Source organism: Cuculus canorus, chromosome 1, assembly GCF_017976375.1.
Source record: "Cuculus canorus isolate bCucCan1 chromosome 1, bCucCan1.pri, whole genome shotgun sequence".
Classification (NCBI taxonomy): Eukaryota; Metazoa; Chordata; class Aves; order Cuculiformes; family Cuculidae; genus Cuculus; species Cuculus canorus.
In genome coordinates this window covers 63,840,786-63,856,261 of record NC_071401.1, presented here as the reverse complement: position 1 = coordinate 63,856,261, position 15,476 = coordinate 63,840,786, and the positions used below count along the sequence as shown (strand labels likewise).

The window sequence follows — 15,476 nt, the reverse complement described above, 5'->3', positions numbered from 1 at the left end:
CAAGGACTGGGTTCTGGCAGGTGGCTGGGAAAAACAGATCCTTGTCCTAACCGAAGCAGTGTCATCTGATTTCTGTCAGTGAGAGACTTGCTGTGTATTTAAAGGATTTAAGACACACTTTGAATGGAGAACACAAGGCAACCTTAAATATATATTTGCCATAGTACTTTGAATATAAAGTTTTGTTTTGTGTTTCTCCATAGAAACCTTCTTTCAAGGGAGCTCCTGTTTGTTTTAGAGCATGTCTTTCTTCATGGCTCCGGCAGGCTAAATGTGGGCTACTTTGCCGTCTTTCTTCCTAGAACTACTCAACTAGTATGCTGCAGTGAGATTGCCCATTTAAGTTGCAGAAGAAGATGATTTTTTTCTGTTACTTGTTTTCTTCTATGTCAACCCACAGCTAGCTCCTGAAGCCCTCACTCAGGATGTGCTTGTGGCCCTTACAAGGCAGTCAGTTGAGGCTTATTTTGTCTGGTGGTTTCTCGTGAAGCCACAATGCATACTTGGGTTAGAAGTCCTCTCAGCTATTGGTTGGGACTTTTTGTAGACCAGCTTCTGCTCTGAAATGTCCGTGTGCAGCAGTGGGTCTTTTCACCAGGACCCCTGCACAGGATTATAAGGGTAAAATTTGGCCCTTAGGATCCAGTGATTATTTTCTTCCTCAACGGTGAAGGACAGACAGATGCTCAGAGCATACCTAGTCTTTGTGAAGGCTATGGCCAGCACATGGAAGATCACTGAATATTTTCCTTGGTACAGGCTGCCAGGCATTCAGCTTTGTTTCAGAGCAGATTACTTGTAAGATAAACCTCTATATTATGTAGGAATTTTCAATACATCCACACCGCTTTGTGAAGATTAAAGCAGTTTTAACTGAAAGCAGAATTTGACACACGGTGCTAGCAGTGTGTTGACAGTACCACTTATTAAAGAGCAGAGAGTCTGGATGGTTTAAGGTTTTGCAGAACATGAGGGACTGACTTTGTGCTGACACAGTTAAACAGCTGGCTGGTGTTACCCACTGATTCTCTGGGCAGTGACAGCTGTGAATTCATTGCTAGAAATCCAACCTGACCCTGAAAATCACATGTTGTTTAATAGAATTGCGTGTAGTTTGTGAATATTTTGCTTTAAACAATGCATTACTAGGAAAAGATATCTTTGAATGTGTAAATATTGATAGATACTGAATTACAGGCTGAAGCCCCATGAGATGTGTGTTAGCTGTGATTAGAAGATCAGATGAGCTCAGCATAGGATGGTCTTGCATTCAAGTTTTTAAAGTTCCTAAAAGAAACAGTGTTGGACTGTAAAGCTGAGCTCTTGCTTTAGTAAAGCAGAGAATCTCAAACATACCCATGTGACAAGCTGTGCAGCAGGAAGGCTGCTGTTTCCTTCTCAGCTGAGCTGCAGGCATCAACTGCATTTGCCAAGGGGAAGTTTGAAACATTCTTTAATCTTGGTGTGTACAAAGATGAACCCTATAAGGTAAAATGCAGGCTGAGCCTGTTTGCCATATAAACTACAAAATAACATTGTTCTTTTCAAAGAGCATTTTGTCCTCTGTTTGCCCACTGCTAGAGGAGGACCCTTAGCTGTTCTGGGGTGATGAACATCATTGTTCCCCATTCTTTGGGGAGCAACACTGATGCACTGGAGTGGTGCTATACCTGCTCACCATTGTTTTGTCTCTGTCTGCTGAGCAATTCCCATGGTATCTTTATGCTAATTGCAAAATTCACTTCTGGAAATGACAGACTCCTAAGCAAGCTGTTTGGACACTTCCTCTCCACGTATAAAGACCACCTCTTGTGAATGTGTAGGGGTGTTCCCAAGACCTCCTAGCACCTCAGAACAGTTTTGAAGAAGCATTTCACCTTCCAGTCCAGGTAGGAGCCGTGCACATCTCAAGTGTTTATTGCCTGCACATGTGACAAGGACTGCAGCCCTCCACAGCTGCATCAGCCAGGATCAGGACCTAGCCATCACCTCCGAGTCCTTAGTTAAATAAAACAGTACAGCTTCAGTTAAGAAGTTTTGGGTTTATTGTGATTAATTACTACTTATATGGCACTATAAGTAAGCATGACACTTTCCAGGGTATATAAAGGATTACGTTCAGTTTTCATTCTTCATGGTGCTGATTTTATTGTTGACTTAACTGCTTTTGTTCTCAAAGCTGATTTCAAAAAGCTTGTACCTGCAAACTGTGATTTTTCAGGCTTTTACTGATGGTTCACACAGAGCTGACTAATAGCACATTGATGGGTTTTGTCTTTGATACGTTGTGGAAAACTAGATTCTCTTTGATTCATTTTCCTATTATTAGCTTTCTGTGAAAACAAATGCTGCAATGTCACTGTTGTGATCTGTCAGGCCAGGTAACCCAGGGCGATAGTGCTTCTGGATGGCTGTACATAAGACAGACCATCTTACAGAGAAGACAAACCACTTTTTAAGAGTTTTTGCTGCGAGATGTAATGATGATTTATGATCTGTCGCCCTGAAAGTTCCTCTTGAGGACAGAAGCTGCTAAAAGCTCTGCAGGTCACAGATCTTACAGTGATATTCATTTGTTATAACTGTACTGGCTTAAGTTTGCCCCAGTCCCTTGTTTCTTAAGCTCATTGCATGTGCAAGTGCTCTCTCTTTCTTCCTAGAACTGACTAAGGAGGGACATGCTTTAAACACCACTATTGATTTAAATGAAATGTATTGCTCTTAAACTGAGAGCAACTATAGTGGATTGGATGGCAAGGAGCAAGAGGGCAATGCACAGCCCCTGCTACCCTTCATACTGTGACCCTTACCAAGCCCAGTAGACGTGGTTGTCATTGCCACCACAACTGAGTCGCTTGTTACACTTACTACTGACTGTTCTGAAAGCCACGCTGCCTTCCACTTTTCCATCCCAAAGGGATCCGAGCAGGCATTTCATGCTCATGATTTATGTCATTCTCAGCTGATTTGAATGGGTGCTTTTGATGCCAAGATCTGGGTGCTAGTAACAGGGAGCAGCCTGCATTCTCCTCGGCAGTCCTGCTGATGGATGCGTCACCACGCAACCCCTGTCCTTTCCACCACAGCTGCTGCAATTTCTGTGAAGCTGTTATGGATGTCAGGAAACCATATGCTGAAGTGTCACCCAGCCTGCTTGTGGGGAGCTTTCTATGAGCTGGAAGACGTGAATACAGTCCCATGCATCACCATTGAATCTTTGCTTGCGTAGACTGGGAGATTCAGAGTAATATGTGATGTTTCAGAGTAATGAAGCAAAAAATTAACAGTATGTCTTTTAATTATTATTTATGTTCTATACTAGTAGTTTGTGTTTAATTATAATTTACCACTGAGATGTGCATGCTTTTCTTTATTTTTTTCTTTCTGTGTTTTTTCTTCTTTATTGACTTTTAATGTACTTGATAGTAATTCATGAAAGATGTAAATATGTATTCATTCATTCAGAGGAACAGACTCCTCAGAAATCTATTTGGAGGACTGGGAATATGGAGAGGCTGGAGAAATGTGAAGAACTGCAACAAGCAATATGCCAGTGTGTTTTGTTAAAACAACTTGCATGCAATCTAAAAAAAAATTACTACCCCTAGTATTGCTCTTATCAGGCTGTTCCAGCAGCATGTTCTGAGGTTATTTGGCTTTATCCATTCCTGTTTCACCTCTAGCCCTAATTATAAACCAGAATCATGAAATGGAATGAAGGAGGAGTTAAATGCGCCTACACCTTTTGCATTTTCCTGGGGTTTTTTATCCCTTCATCCCCCCTGAAACAAGGGTCAGGTTGGGGTGCTGCCTCAGGAGGCAGGCAACATCACACCAGCCTCTCATGGGGGATTCCTATGTGCAAGGGAAGTCCTTGCACATAGTCCTCAGGCAAAGAGCCTGAGGTTTCCCTTCTTTGCACACCTTGAGCTGCATAGGCAAGAGCTTGGGCAACAGAAATTACCCTTCAGTGCTAACATGGCTTTCACATGGCAGAAAAGCAATCTTCTGCTCTGCTGTTGCAAAGAAGAATTGTAGCTGGAGCCTCAAACAGTTTACTGGGTTTCAGAAATCTGAATACAAACTCAGTTTGAGAGAAGGGTTGGTTCTGCCTGGAGACTTTGGCCCTCTTAGATTTACTTCTTATATAATAAAAAGAACAGGTAAACAAACTGCCTGGATGGCCGAGCCCAAAGAGTTATGGTAAATGGACTTAAATCCAGCTGGAAGCCAGTCAGAAGTGGTGTCCGCTGGGCTCAGTGCTGGGTCCAGTTCTGTTCAAAATCTTTATCAATGACTTGGGTGAAGGGATTGAATGTACCTTTAGTACGTTTGCAGATGACACCAAACTGAGAGGAAGTGCTGATCTGCTTGAGGGCAGGGAGGCTCTACAAAGAGATCTAAATAGGCTGGATTGATGGGCTGAAACCAACAAGATGAGGCCTAACAAGGCCAAGTGCAGTGTCTGGCACTTGGGACACAACAACCCTGTCCAGCGTTACAGGCTTGGGGAAGAGCGTCTGGAAAGCTGCCTGATGGAGAAGGACCTGTGGGTGTTGGTTGACAGCCGGCTGAACATGAGCCACCAGTGTGCCCAGGTTGCCAAGAAGGCCAATGGCATCTTGGCTTGTATCAGAAACGGTATGGCCAGGAGAACCAGGGAAGTTGGTCTCTTCTCACAAATGATAGGTGATAGGACAAGAGGGAATGGCCTCAAGTTGCACCAGGGGAGATTCAGATTGAACATTAGGAAAAACTTCTTCCCTGAAAGTGTTATCAAAGACTGCAGCAGGCCGCCTAGGAAGGTGTTTGAGTCCCCATCCCTGGAGGTATTTAAAGGATGAAGTGCTTAGGGATATGATTTAGTAGTGGACAGATATGGTTGGACTTGATGATCTGAAAGGTCTTTTCCAAACTTGGGGTTCTATGATTCTATGATAATGCAACGCATCTCTGTCAAGAAATGATCTTGGACTTTCTCTGTGTGTTTGTAAGCAAGCAAATCTTTCCAGAGTCTATGATGATATTGCTCATGGGGCTTTGATGCTGTCTTCAGTGTACACCCTCACTGGTTGCACACAGACACAGAAACTGAAGGTTCACTCATCTTAGACATCCATGCTCTGTTTGCTCTTTCAAAAAAAATGGTTGCATGGGGAAACTTTTATTTTCACTTTCCTAATAGCATTGTTTGTAGGCACCCACTCTGTACTTTGGGCAAGCATCAGTCCGCTTTCTAATTAGTGACCTTCTTCATCAAGTATCACATCCAGAAGCTGGCAGGCTTTGACCCACATTGGAACTTCTATTGCTTTTGAGTACACTGGGGAAAAAAAAACCCAAATCTCTTTTGCATAACTTCCAAAAACTTAAGACAAACTCTTAAGTTGATTGTGCAGTTCACAATCTACAAAGCTTCCTATTGGAAAAAAATGTTGGAAACAAGCATATTTGGGTTTTTCCCCCCACCTTTTGTTCTTCAGGATACATAATGAAAAATTCTCCAGCATTGCCACTTAATTGCTTCATGGCTGTTGTTTGTCAATTTGCCAGCAGGTTTCTGCTTAACTGCTGCCATTTGACATTGCTGAAACACAAATGCACAATGACTGAGTTGCCAACATATCATTAAGTCTTCTGTGAGGCAGGTTTTCAGCATATTAACGCTTCAGGCTTTCACATCAGTATTGATTTCTGAAATAGAAAAGAAACCTTTGGCAGTATTCAGCATCGTGCCAACGCACATTTACTGGCAGGAAAAAGAAACTGGCTGATGCCATTGACTGTGCCTTCATCCCTTCCTTTCTTCCTTCCTTTCTTCCTTCTTTTCTTCGTTCCTTCCTTTTCTTTCTCACATTCTCTATTTCTATACACTCCCACACAGAGTTTTGAAATTTAATACATATCATAGCCGAATTCCAGTTAACCTAACAATAAATCAACAGGGCAAATCAATACAGTCAGATGCGGAGGCTGTTTAATTTTGCAGCTGTCTGCATTATGTCCGATTTCATGGCAGCTGAGCGGGGCGGAGGTGATGGAAGGCGTGCCTCAGAGCAAGACCACAGGTCAAGAGCTTACTTAAGAGGGAGACAGTGGAGTGGTGATCTCTGCTGAGCTCCTTGGCAGGGCAGCCAGGCTGCCCTTGTGTTGATCTCTGGATGCAGAGGTGGAAATTGTGGAGCCGGGCACCGTGGGAAAAGGAACAGCGTGAAGTTGCTGCGTTCAGGCTGGGAAACGCAGTTTGACTTCCAGGATGTAGCGTTGCAGAACACCCCAAGGCCCTATAGCTAAAAAGGGGCTTCAGCTGAGGAGCAGGGGATGAAATGGATGGTGAGAGGGTAGTGTCTTATCTTGTTGGTGTCCACTGCCTGTTGCTGTACTGGTGTCCAGAAACAGGAGCAGCTGGGTGGTTAGTTCTGCTAAAGCAAGGAGGAAGAGAAAGGTGTAAGCACACCCGTAGTTGCTGGAGGAGCATCTCTATGTGCTTATCACTGGCTGCCAGCAAAATGATTGCCTGTCTCTGCTTTTCCTTAGTCTGATCTCTTAGATAACATTTTGCAGCCTATTTTAGACTAGGGTATTTTTGTAAGAAGGACTACCTGGGCATACTGAAGATGATGATGTCTGACAGAAATGCCATTATATGGAAGAAAGACCTGAAAGGGAAACAGGACAGGGCGTGGGACACAGATTTTGAACAGCAAATGAGAAGGGTGTGCTCCCTGTCAGAGGTTGGGAAGTTTGCATGTGAGCTATAGGTTAGTCCTGGTCAATCCCCTTCCCTTTGAATTGGGGGATTCAAGCAAGGAAAAGAGGGGTCATTAGACCAGAATTGCTCTGTACAAAGGTTTGACAAAAAAGGAAATAGTAATAGAATCACATAAAGATTTCTAAGAATCAACTGACTCTTGATGAGGAGTGACATTACAACTAGCAAACAGCACCATTTTTCTTCTATTTGTGAAATATGCATAATGCTCCCTCCTTTCAGGTGAATTTAAGAGGCGCTTTCTGAATCTGATTCACTTTTCACTTATGGATTTACCAAAAGTAGGAGCAATAATGGTAAACTTTGCAAAATCTGCCACTTGGGGACAAGGATTCATTATTATAACCTGACCACTGAAAGTATACTATGAGTCCACTAAAAGTGGGACTTTTTGGCCAGAAAGTATCGGCAAGGAAGCTTCAAGAATTCATTTGTGTTTTATTTTCATAATTCTGATATTGACTTTCTCTCTTTGGTCAATCGGAGCAAACAGTTAGAGCTTTAGAATGGGAAAAGTAGCTTTATTTGAGAAGAGTTGGAGGACTCCATTGTTTCTTTACCTCTTCCTGGGCCACAGTAAATGCAAGCTTTACCTGGGATGCTTAAATCAAAATGGGTACTTCTAGCCTTACAGAAAGGCTGGGAAATGTCTCAATTACAACAATTTTTCAACAGGAAGGTGTTTTCTTCACTAAAAAAATGTGTGCCTCCGCAGATTTTTTGTTAGAAAAGCTGTGGCTCAGAATTAGAAAAGCTGTAGCTGATATTTGAAACATTTTTATTTTGGAAGCACCTTCCAATTAGCAGTTATAATTTAAATATGTTGTACGCAGATCTCCTCTGTTGAGGACAGTCCCCAGATGGCATGGTCCATAACTAAGCCCATAAAAGACAACAGGAACACAAGCACCTAAACACCTAAATTCCTAGAGGTGCCCCATTAGGGTATCCAAATAAAATAATGCCAGATTTAAAATGAAAATTTTTGTCTTGCAGTTTGTTTTGCTTAAAAGCCTGCATTTTCATCAGGCGAAGGTATAACCAGACACCTGAATTATCTTCTAGTCACCTCAATTAATTAGCAATAAAACCCCAGCATGTGTTACCTAAAAATTTCATTGATGATGTGTGAGGCTGAATAAAATCCAGTTTATTTTTCTGTATCTCTGTGGGGCTGTTGACTTTTTACACAGTAAAATGAGGCTTGGGAAGAGAAAGTGGTTAAAAAGCAAAGAAAGTGATCTGACCTTGAATTGCTGCAAAGATCTTGGGAATAGTAAGGCCCCATCTAGGGTAAGTGATACAGAGCGTGCTTGCCTGGCGTGTGCCTGGATCAGCAGTGGTTCATTGCACACCTGGCAGAAGTCTTATTCAGAGTTTGATAAATTGTCTTCTCCCAGCATGACTTAAAGTAATGAATCTTTTATTTCTAAATTGCTACAAGGCTCCATGGTCTTTCAGCTTAATATTTTTTTCCTAATATCAAGTAGGTAATATAATCTATGTGCTACGTAATGAGTTTGATGGTATCATAGGCTTAATCTTTAAAGCGCTAGGAGAGGGGCAAAGTTTTGGTGTCAAGTGAAATAGCCATCCTGGCAGAGAAAAAAGTATCAGTAGGATGCTGCCACTGATTTGGCAGAGACTGTTTGATACTTGCTTCATTAGCTGGCTGTTGATTCTCTTTCCTTGTTACGTTTAAAGATACTTCCAAAATACTGTTTTTTAAGTGGGTACCTTCATTCAGGTACAGCAAATACCAAAAGAATACAGAGGAAAAAGAGGAACTGTAAAGTGATAATGAGAAAACCAAGAGCTTGGGGACATATATGAATGAAATTAAATCCCCGTCCAGACAACATGGATAGTGCTCTGTAGAGCTGTGCCTGTTTGACTGCCTCCTTCATGATGTGGTGTAGGCAAGAAGATCTGTTGCACATGCTTTCCAAGAACTGCACAGCTACTAAAACCCCTCCTAATAAAATGAGTAAGTTAACGCCTGTGTGTGAAGGTGCACTCAAAAAACTTACTTTTTGAACAGTGTGGTATCTGCCTGCCGCGGCAACCATCTGGCGCCCAGAAGCAGCTGGAGGAGGCTGTGCTGGCAGGCAGCACAGACCGCAGGCTGGTGCTTCTCCTCCTCTAGCCAGAAGATGCAGGTGTAAGTTTATAAAACCTGCCCTACCAGAGCAGGTCCATTTAACGCACCCGCTGGGATCGAAAAGTGCCTCTGCTTGTTCCTTTAACAAACACCATAAAAACCCATCCCAGCATTTCATTTGCTGGCTGGGGTGGGGAAATGGAGTGTTTCTGATGGGCCACACCACCTTCTCCCTGCGGAAAACATCCGAGTGCTGTTCTTATGCACAGGAATGTCATCCAGAAGTACAGCCGTAAGAAACACCCTGGGGAATATCAGGGCATTTTATTAAACATACCTTTACTTTTTCTTTGTCCCTCTAGGACACCCCATTGACAACCCGTGTACAGAGCAGCGAACAGACTAATCGTAGTCATATATATGCAACAGAAAACCATGTCATTTTTACAAATATATCTCAGAAAGAAGGGCTCTTATGAAAGGTTAACTTTACAGAACTCCTTTAACATCTGCTGTGGTATGTGCTGCTACATATTTGCACTGAGGCTTGCAAGCTGACTGACTCTTAGCTCAAGCTAAATGAGATAAAAAAGGCATAGGATAATACAGCAATACAACTTTTAACCCCCAGTATAGGTTAAAGAGCTATTATAGGGTCAAAGCAGCAGGAAACAGTTACAGCACCGTTACCCTGGCTCTGTGTGAGCCATCAAGAAGGAGACCAAGTATCCAGGAAGGGTGAGGGCTTTGTAAACCAGTTCTTCCACCAAACAACTCTTCACACAGTCACAGGCTGGGTGAGACAGATAATCTTGCACTGGGCCAAAGCGAACTCTTGGAAGAATTCTTCACGATCAAATAGTTTCCATCAAATAGGTTTCTGTTTTCTATCACACCAAACTATTCACTTTTAGGTTTTTTCTCTCTTGAGCTGTGATTTTTTTCAAGTTTGTTTCTTTCTTTTAATGAGTCTGAGAGGCTCAGAGCTGATTTTGTTGCTAAAAGAAAGATTTAAGGCATTCTGCCTCTTCCACTTTTCTGCAGACATTAATTCATAAGCAACAAAAAATATTATAGCTGTTTACAGTAGCCCTCAGTGAGCGGCATGAGACTGGGGGATTTTGAAAGAACTGAGAGTATTTGGTTACAGAATCAAAAGCTAAACTAAAAGCTTCAAATGTGTTTGCAGTTGCTCAAACAAATGCAATTAAAAATTTTCAACTTGCCAGCTTTTACAACTGTGTGAATCTTCAGTTTCGTTTTGTTTTGTTTATATTCTGAGCCTCAGAAACCAAAGCAACCCTGAAGGTCAAAATGTCTAGTATTTTACCTTTAGACACGTCAAGTTTTACTTGTTTAAGTACAAAGTGCTGCTTTCATAGGACATTTTGCAAATTAACAGGTGATGCTTGATAGTGTAAGAAGTACTGTGGATTTCAGCTGAGCTTCAAGAGAACTGCAATGCTTTCTCTGACATAATGCACTTATCTCCTCGGTCTTATCATCGCATGCATCCTGCTTTTCCTGTAAGATCCACGGTATAGCATTACGTAGTAGTCAGCTGTATTTATTTGGGTAATTTGGTCATGGATGATCAGTTTGCTTTCAGCTGAAAGTGACTTTAAGAAGGAAATTGGTTCTGGCTTGAGTTTGCTTAAAGATGTTGTATTATCTTGTTTCCCCAGAGTGTTTCTCAGCTTCCTTACGGCAAAGCCCTCTACACGTATGAGGGAAAAGAGCCTGGCGACCTCAAGTTTAACAAGGGGGACATCATCATACTGCGGCGGAAGGTGGATGAGAACTGGTACCATGGGGAGCTCAATGGGAACCATGGCTTCTTCCCTGCCAGCTACATCCAGTGCATCAAGCCTCTCCCACAAGCTCCTCCTCAGGGCAAAGCACTTTACGACTTTGAAATAAAAGATAAAGATCAAGACAAGGATTGCCTGACCTTCACCAAGGTAAGGGAATAGTTTTTTTTCTTTAAAAGCTTGGAAAGCTGCTCCTGTAGAGACTGATGGGATGCATGGGGTGCCGGCAGCCAAGCCTGGGGCACGGTTGTGCTCCAACTGGTGGGACATTTGTATGGCCTCCACAGTCAGCTCTGCCCAAGGAACCCTTGCGCTCGATTTCTTTCAACTGGCTTTTTGTATGAAAACATTAAAGCCCTTGAGCTCAGGCAGCCTAGTAGGGACTGGCTATGGGCTGGATTTCCTTTTTTAAATGGGACACTCCCTCATCTAATATGCTGAAGGACATTGTCTTCTCCCAACTTCTCAACCCTTTGTACAGTGGAGGCAAAGCCTGCTCAGTGGCCCTGCAGTATCCCACACACCAGCAGTGCCGCAGGACTGAGTGGGAGTAAAGCCTCCCGTCAGGGCAAACCCAGAATTAGGCATCTTTGGGAAATTGCTCCTGTTTTGTCTGAAGGAGAAGCCAGTGAGGTAGCTTGTGCCATGTTCGACAAGGTTGGTATAAGGCCAGTGAAGCTCAACAAGTAGAACTGGCTACACACTTTATGAGAGCATTTCTCAGTCTAAAATGCATACAGTTCATCTGCATGGAAGTGTTCTACAAGAATGACTCAATCTCAGAGAAAAATCTAATAGAAATAAGTCTTTTAATGTTCCTTATTGAATCAGATGTTCTGCTCCTTTCTGTTTTAAAATGCCATTCAGCTTCAAAATTTGTATTGCACCATACCATATACCAATTAGCAGTTGAAATGCACCTTCTTCATATATCATAGTATTTTCTGTTTTAAGAACAGTAAGACATTAAGAAGCAGACATTTTAAAGAAAAGTCTTTATATTCTTAAAACCAAAATGTTTAATAAATTCTATTTGGAATGATAGAAAACCAAGATATTGTGATTTCCTCAGTATTCAAAATGTCACGTTGTCTTTTCTCCCCCACCTCCCCACCTGCTTTCTGTCTCTCCCTCCCTAGCAATTTGTGTTGACCTTAGATGGGCTTCATGGATATCAATAAACCTGTAGTAAAATAAAGTATATCCTATAATGTTAATTTACGGCACTGAATGCCATGGAGAACCTGTTCACTGTCATTTTCTGTTTTATTTCAGCTGTCTGTGGTTGTTACAGTATCACATAAAGTAATAACTGTTATGCTGAAAATGAATATGAAATAGATGATAAAAATAGCCTTCACCGGGATTTTACTGACCTCCTCTTTTGAGGCTACTTATTATAGCTGAATGAATTATTTGCAGCATATAATTTTCTCACCAAATGTAACATCTTTTTCATTCGTGCAGTGTTTCTTAGCAGAATGCAATTTCCTAGAATGTATGCTTTCTCATATTTATTTAACAAAAGATTTGTAAGCAGTTTTGATCCGTAGCGAGCAAAGCATTTGATTGCAAACACTGCAAACCCTGTGACTACCCAGCCTCCTTGGAGCCGTGAATCTGTGTGAGAAACTGGGTTGTGTAGTGAAAAGTAGCAGCTATGTACTAACAGAAAGTTAGGCAAAAGCTGGCTTTGAAATCCTATCAGTAAATACATGTTTACTGGCACATTGTTTTCCTCACTTCTTGCTTAGAGGTACAATGATAACTAGTCTGAGAAGTAATCTTCTTTGTGCCCATAAGGTATACATTGCTTGCTCAACCTAAGAAGCTTAATGTGTATGGCAAGCAGCTATGGTCTTTTTTGTTAGAGCAGGTCTTTGTCTGGACACTTTTGTATTTGATATATTTGGTGCCACATAAATATACCTCCCTTACAATAACTGTCTTTGTATGCTGATAGTTTAACTTTCTTGGCTGTCCAATGTCATTCTCACATGGAACATTTCTTTCTGCTGTATAGCTCTACTCTCAATCCCTCAGTTTTCCTTTTTTTCACTCCATGTGTTGCTGACTGCATCCTTTTAGCCCAGATGACTGTGTTTTCCCCAAGAGGGTTTGGTTTCTCTTCTGCTGCTATTTTCTTCTTTAGCTCCTTTCACTACATGCACTGTCACCTTGTAACTGTTTCTACATCTTGCTTATTGTTCTCCCTGACAGCAAATAATCTATTTTTTATCTCAGGCCTTTACCGTCATGCTTTCAGCAGTTTTCTCAATGCTAATTTTAGCTGTCACCTGCACTGATGAAGATTCCTGTTTAGCCCAGATTTTAGATCATCTGCTGATGCAGTCAGTTCCTCTGCACAGTCATGAGCACTGCACTGCTGTAGATGTGATTTGTCACTTCAGTATTCGTCATTTGAATGTCTCAGTTTGCATATGAAGATGCTGGTCCTGATCTCAACTTCATTTAGGCTATTTGTTCTTTCCTCAGATAGAGGGGTTGCATTGGCATAGCATTTATACAAACTAGTATAACCTATTTTTGTGTCCCGCAACTCATTTGAGTTGCTACCAGACACTTGTAATTGTATTTTACTTATAAAAATAATAAAGAAGAGTTTTCCTTTGAAGAGAAATTACAAGAAGAGAGTTCAAACATGGGGATTTTCTGCGTCATTATGTTTTGTTGGTTTTTTTGCTGGACTTTGCATTTTTCCCTTTATTATGATGCAATCAGAATATTTGTCGGTGCAGTAAAAGAAAACAAAGGAAGGGTATTTGGGTTTCCTCTTACTAGAGTTTGGAGGGGAGGGAGGGAAAAAGGAGGGTGGTATTCAAAATTAGAACAGCATGTTGTTCCAGAGGTGGATTGCAAGGAAATGAAATCTGCTTCATGAGCAGTGCTACAGAGGGCTTCTGCCATTTACTGCTGTAGACACAACACTTTCCAGGTAAAAGGCCAAAGATAAATCAAATATAATAATTTTGTATGTGTAAGTATAAAACTGGGACAGACAGAGAAAATTCTATCTCGAATATCCATTGCAACAAAGAAAGCTCAAACTTTTCATTCTCTTACGTCATGTGGACTGCTCCTTGTAGCAACTTCTCCCAAAGTAGCTTTATATATAGGCATAGGGTCCCACCACTGTTCCCTCCTCTGCAGTAGCTACAAGCTAAAACATCCCAGATCTGTGACTTAACGTATTTTTCCTCAATTGGCAGTGATCAGCCAATTCAGGCAGTTAGCAGTTGTTTTGCTCTCTGTAATGATGCGTCAACCTTGTGCCAGTTTAACTCCACTGGCTTCAGAAATGTTACTCCTGATCCTCACTAGTGTGGCTGCAATCAGCATGTGGCCTACAGAGCCTCATTGCGTGCCCTGAGAGCATTCTTATTTAGCTCAGCTTTCTAACGTCTCCTTATGTGATACCCAAATTAAGCCTCGGCTTTTGCTGTCTGTATTTTAAAAAATAACTCATTCTCCCTTGGGCCACATGTATTTGGCCATCCTTTGCATGCATGAGTTCACGTGGCCCTTTGAAACTCGAATCCCAGTGCCAGTTGAGTCTCAAACTTGTCAAGGTAGCATCAACTCTTTCCCATGCTTTATTGCTCATCACATTTTTAGTCACATCAACTATTTCCTTCATTTTCCAACATTTTTGTTCCCAGACCAAAGCAGCACATAAAACATGCTGTGCTGAACGTGCAGCTATCACATCCAATACTGGGTGCTGGCTGTGGAGCAGTATCCCAGCCCCTTAGCGACCAATTCCAGCAGCAACTGCTGTTCTCAGAGGGACTGTCCCAGTAGTAGCCAACAATTGGGATTCTTGCACTAGCTGGGAAGTGTTGGCGGTGGGTGCACCAAGCAATGTGTAGTGCCGCCCTGCCATCGCTGAGATCACCCCAGTGCTCTAGGTGGAGTTGCACAACAGCAGACACATCCGCTTTGTATTGCTTTGTTAATGGCTGTTAATGACGAGAGTAAAAATCAGGCTGTGAATCATGACTATTTTTGGACACAATTTTATGCTGTTTCCTCAGCAAAAGGGTTCATTTCTCCATCAATCAGATAGCTTTTTAAGTGATGTGTTTTTGACTTCCCCTCTGATAATAGTGATGTGTTGGAATGGCAGGTCCCACGTCCCTGTCGCATGGCTGCCCAGCCCTGACGAACAGAGAGAGACTTGAGCAAGTAGGAGAGAGCAAATTAAATTAGAGACTTTAGCAACAGGCATAAAAAGAGCATGAGGCACCTTTGACAAACTACAGTGGATACCATTGGCTTTTGAAATGAGATTTGAGCCTTGGATTCTTTTATGCTGCCTGGAAATCAATTGACTACGTGTGAAATAGTGAAGTTCAGAAAGTTGAAGTGGCAGGCCAAGAGATCTCTGGGTCTTTACTATTCATGATCCTTTTGGGAACCTTTCTAGGAATTTATAAGTAGCACAGCTATCCAACTAATTTAAGGTACTAAAATAGTTCATGTTGAAGCTTTCACCAGCCCAGTGCATAGAATGAAGTCGTGGGCTGACAATTCAAAGAAACTTTCTATTAATAAAAAATTTCAAAAGACGTTTTGGGATTTGCTGTAATTCCTGGAGGTTTTCAACACCCTTCTGAAAACGAATTCTGTAATGGAAAGCATTGTCAGAGATTTGCACTTTACTTTCCCATGAAGATACATATTTTGAATGTCAGCGTATCTCGGGATGTGCAGTTCTCTGGTTCTCTCATCTATGACCACGTTCAGACTTGGCAGCTAGATTTGGTAAGGC

The 15,476-nt window shown here is 41.9% G+C and overlaps 1 protein-coding gene across 2 annotated transcripts in view; it reads left to right on the top strand.

Annotated features, from left to right (window-relative positions):
* Positions 1-15,476, top strand: part of SH3RF3 (SH3 domain containing ring finger 3) — a 251,544-nt gene that overhangs the window by 149,758 nt on the left and 86,310 nt on the right. For both annotated transcript variants that reach the window (XM_054051428.1, XM_054051439.1), the window contains exon 2: positions 10,559-10,834. In XM_054051428.1, coding sequence (XP_053907403.1) covers positions 10,559-10,834 — 276 coding nt within the window. The remainder of the gene's footprint in view (positions 1-10,558; positions 10,835-15,476) is intronic.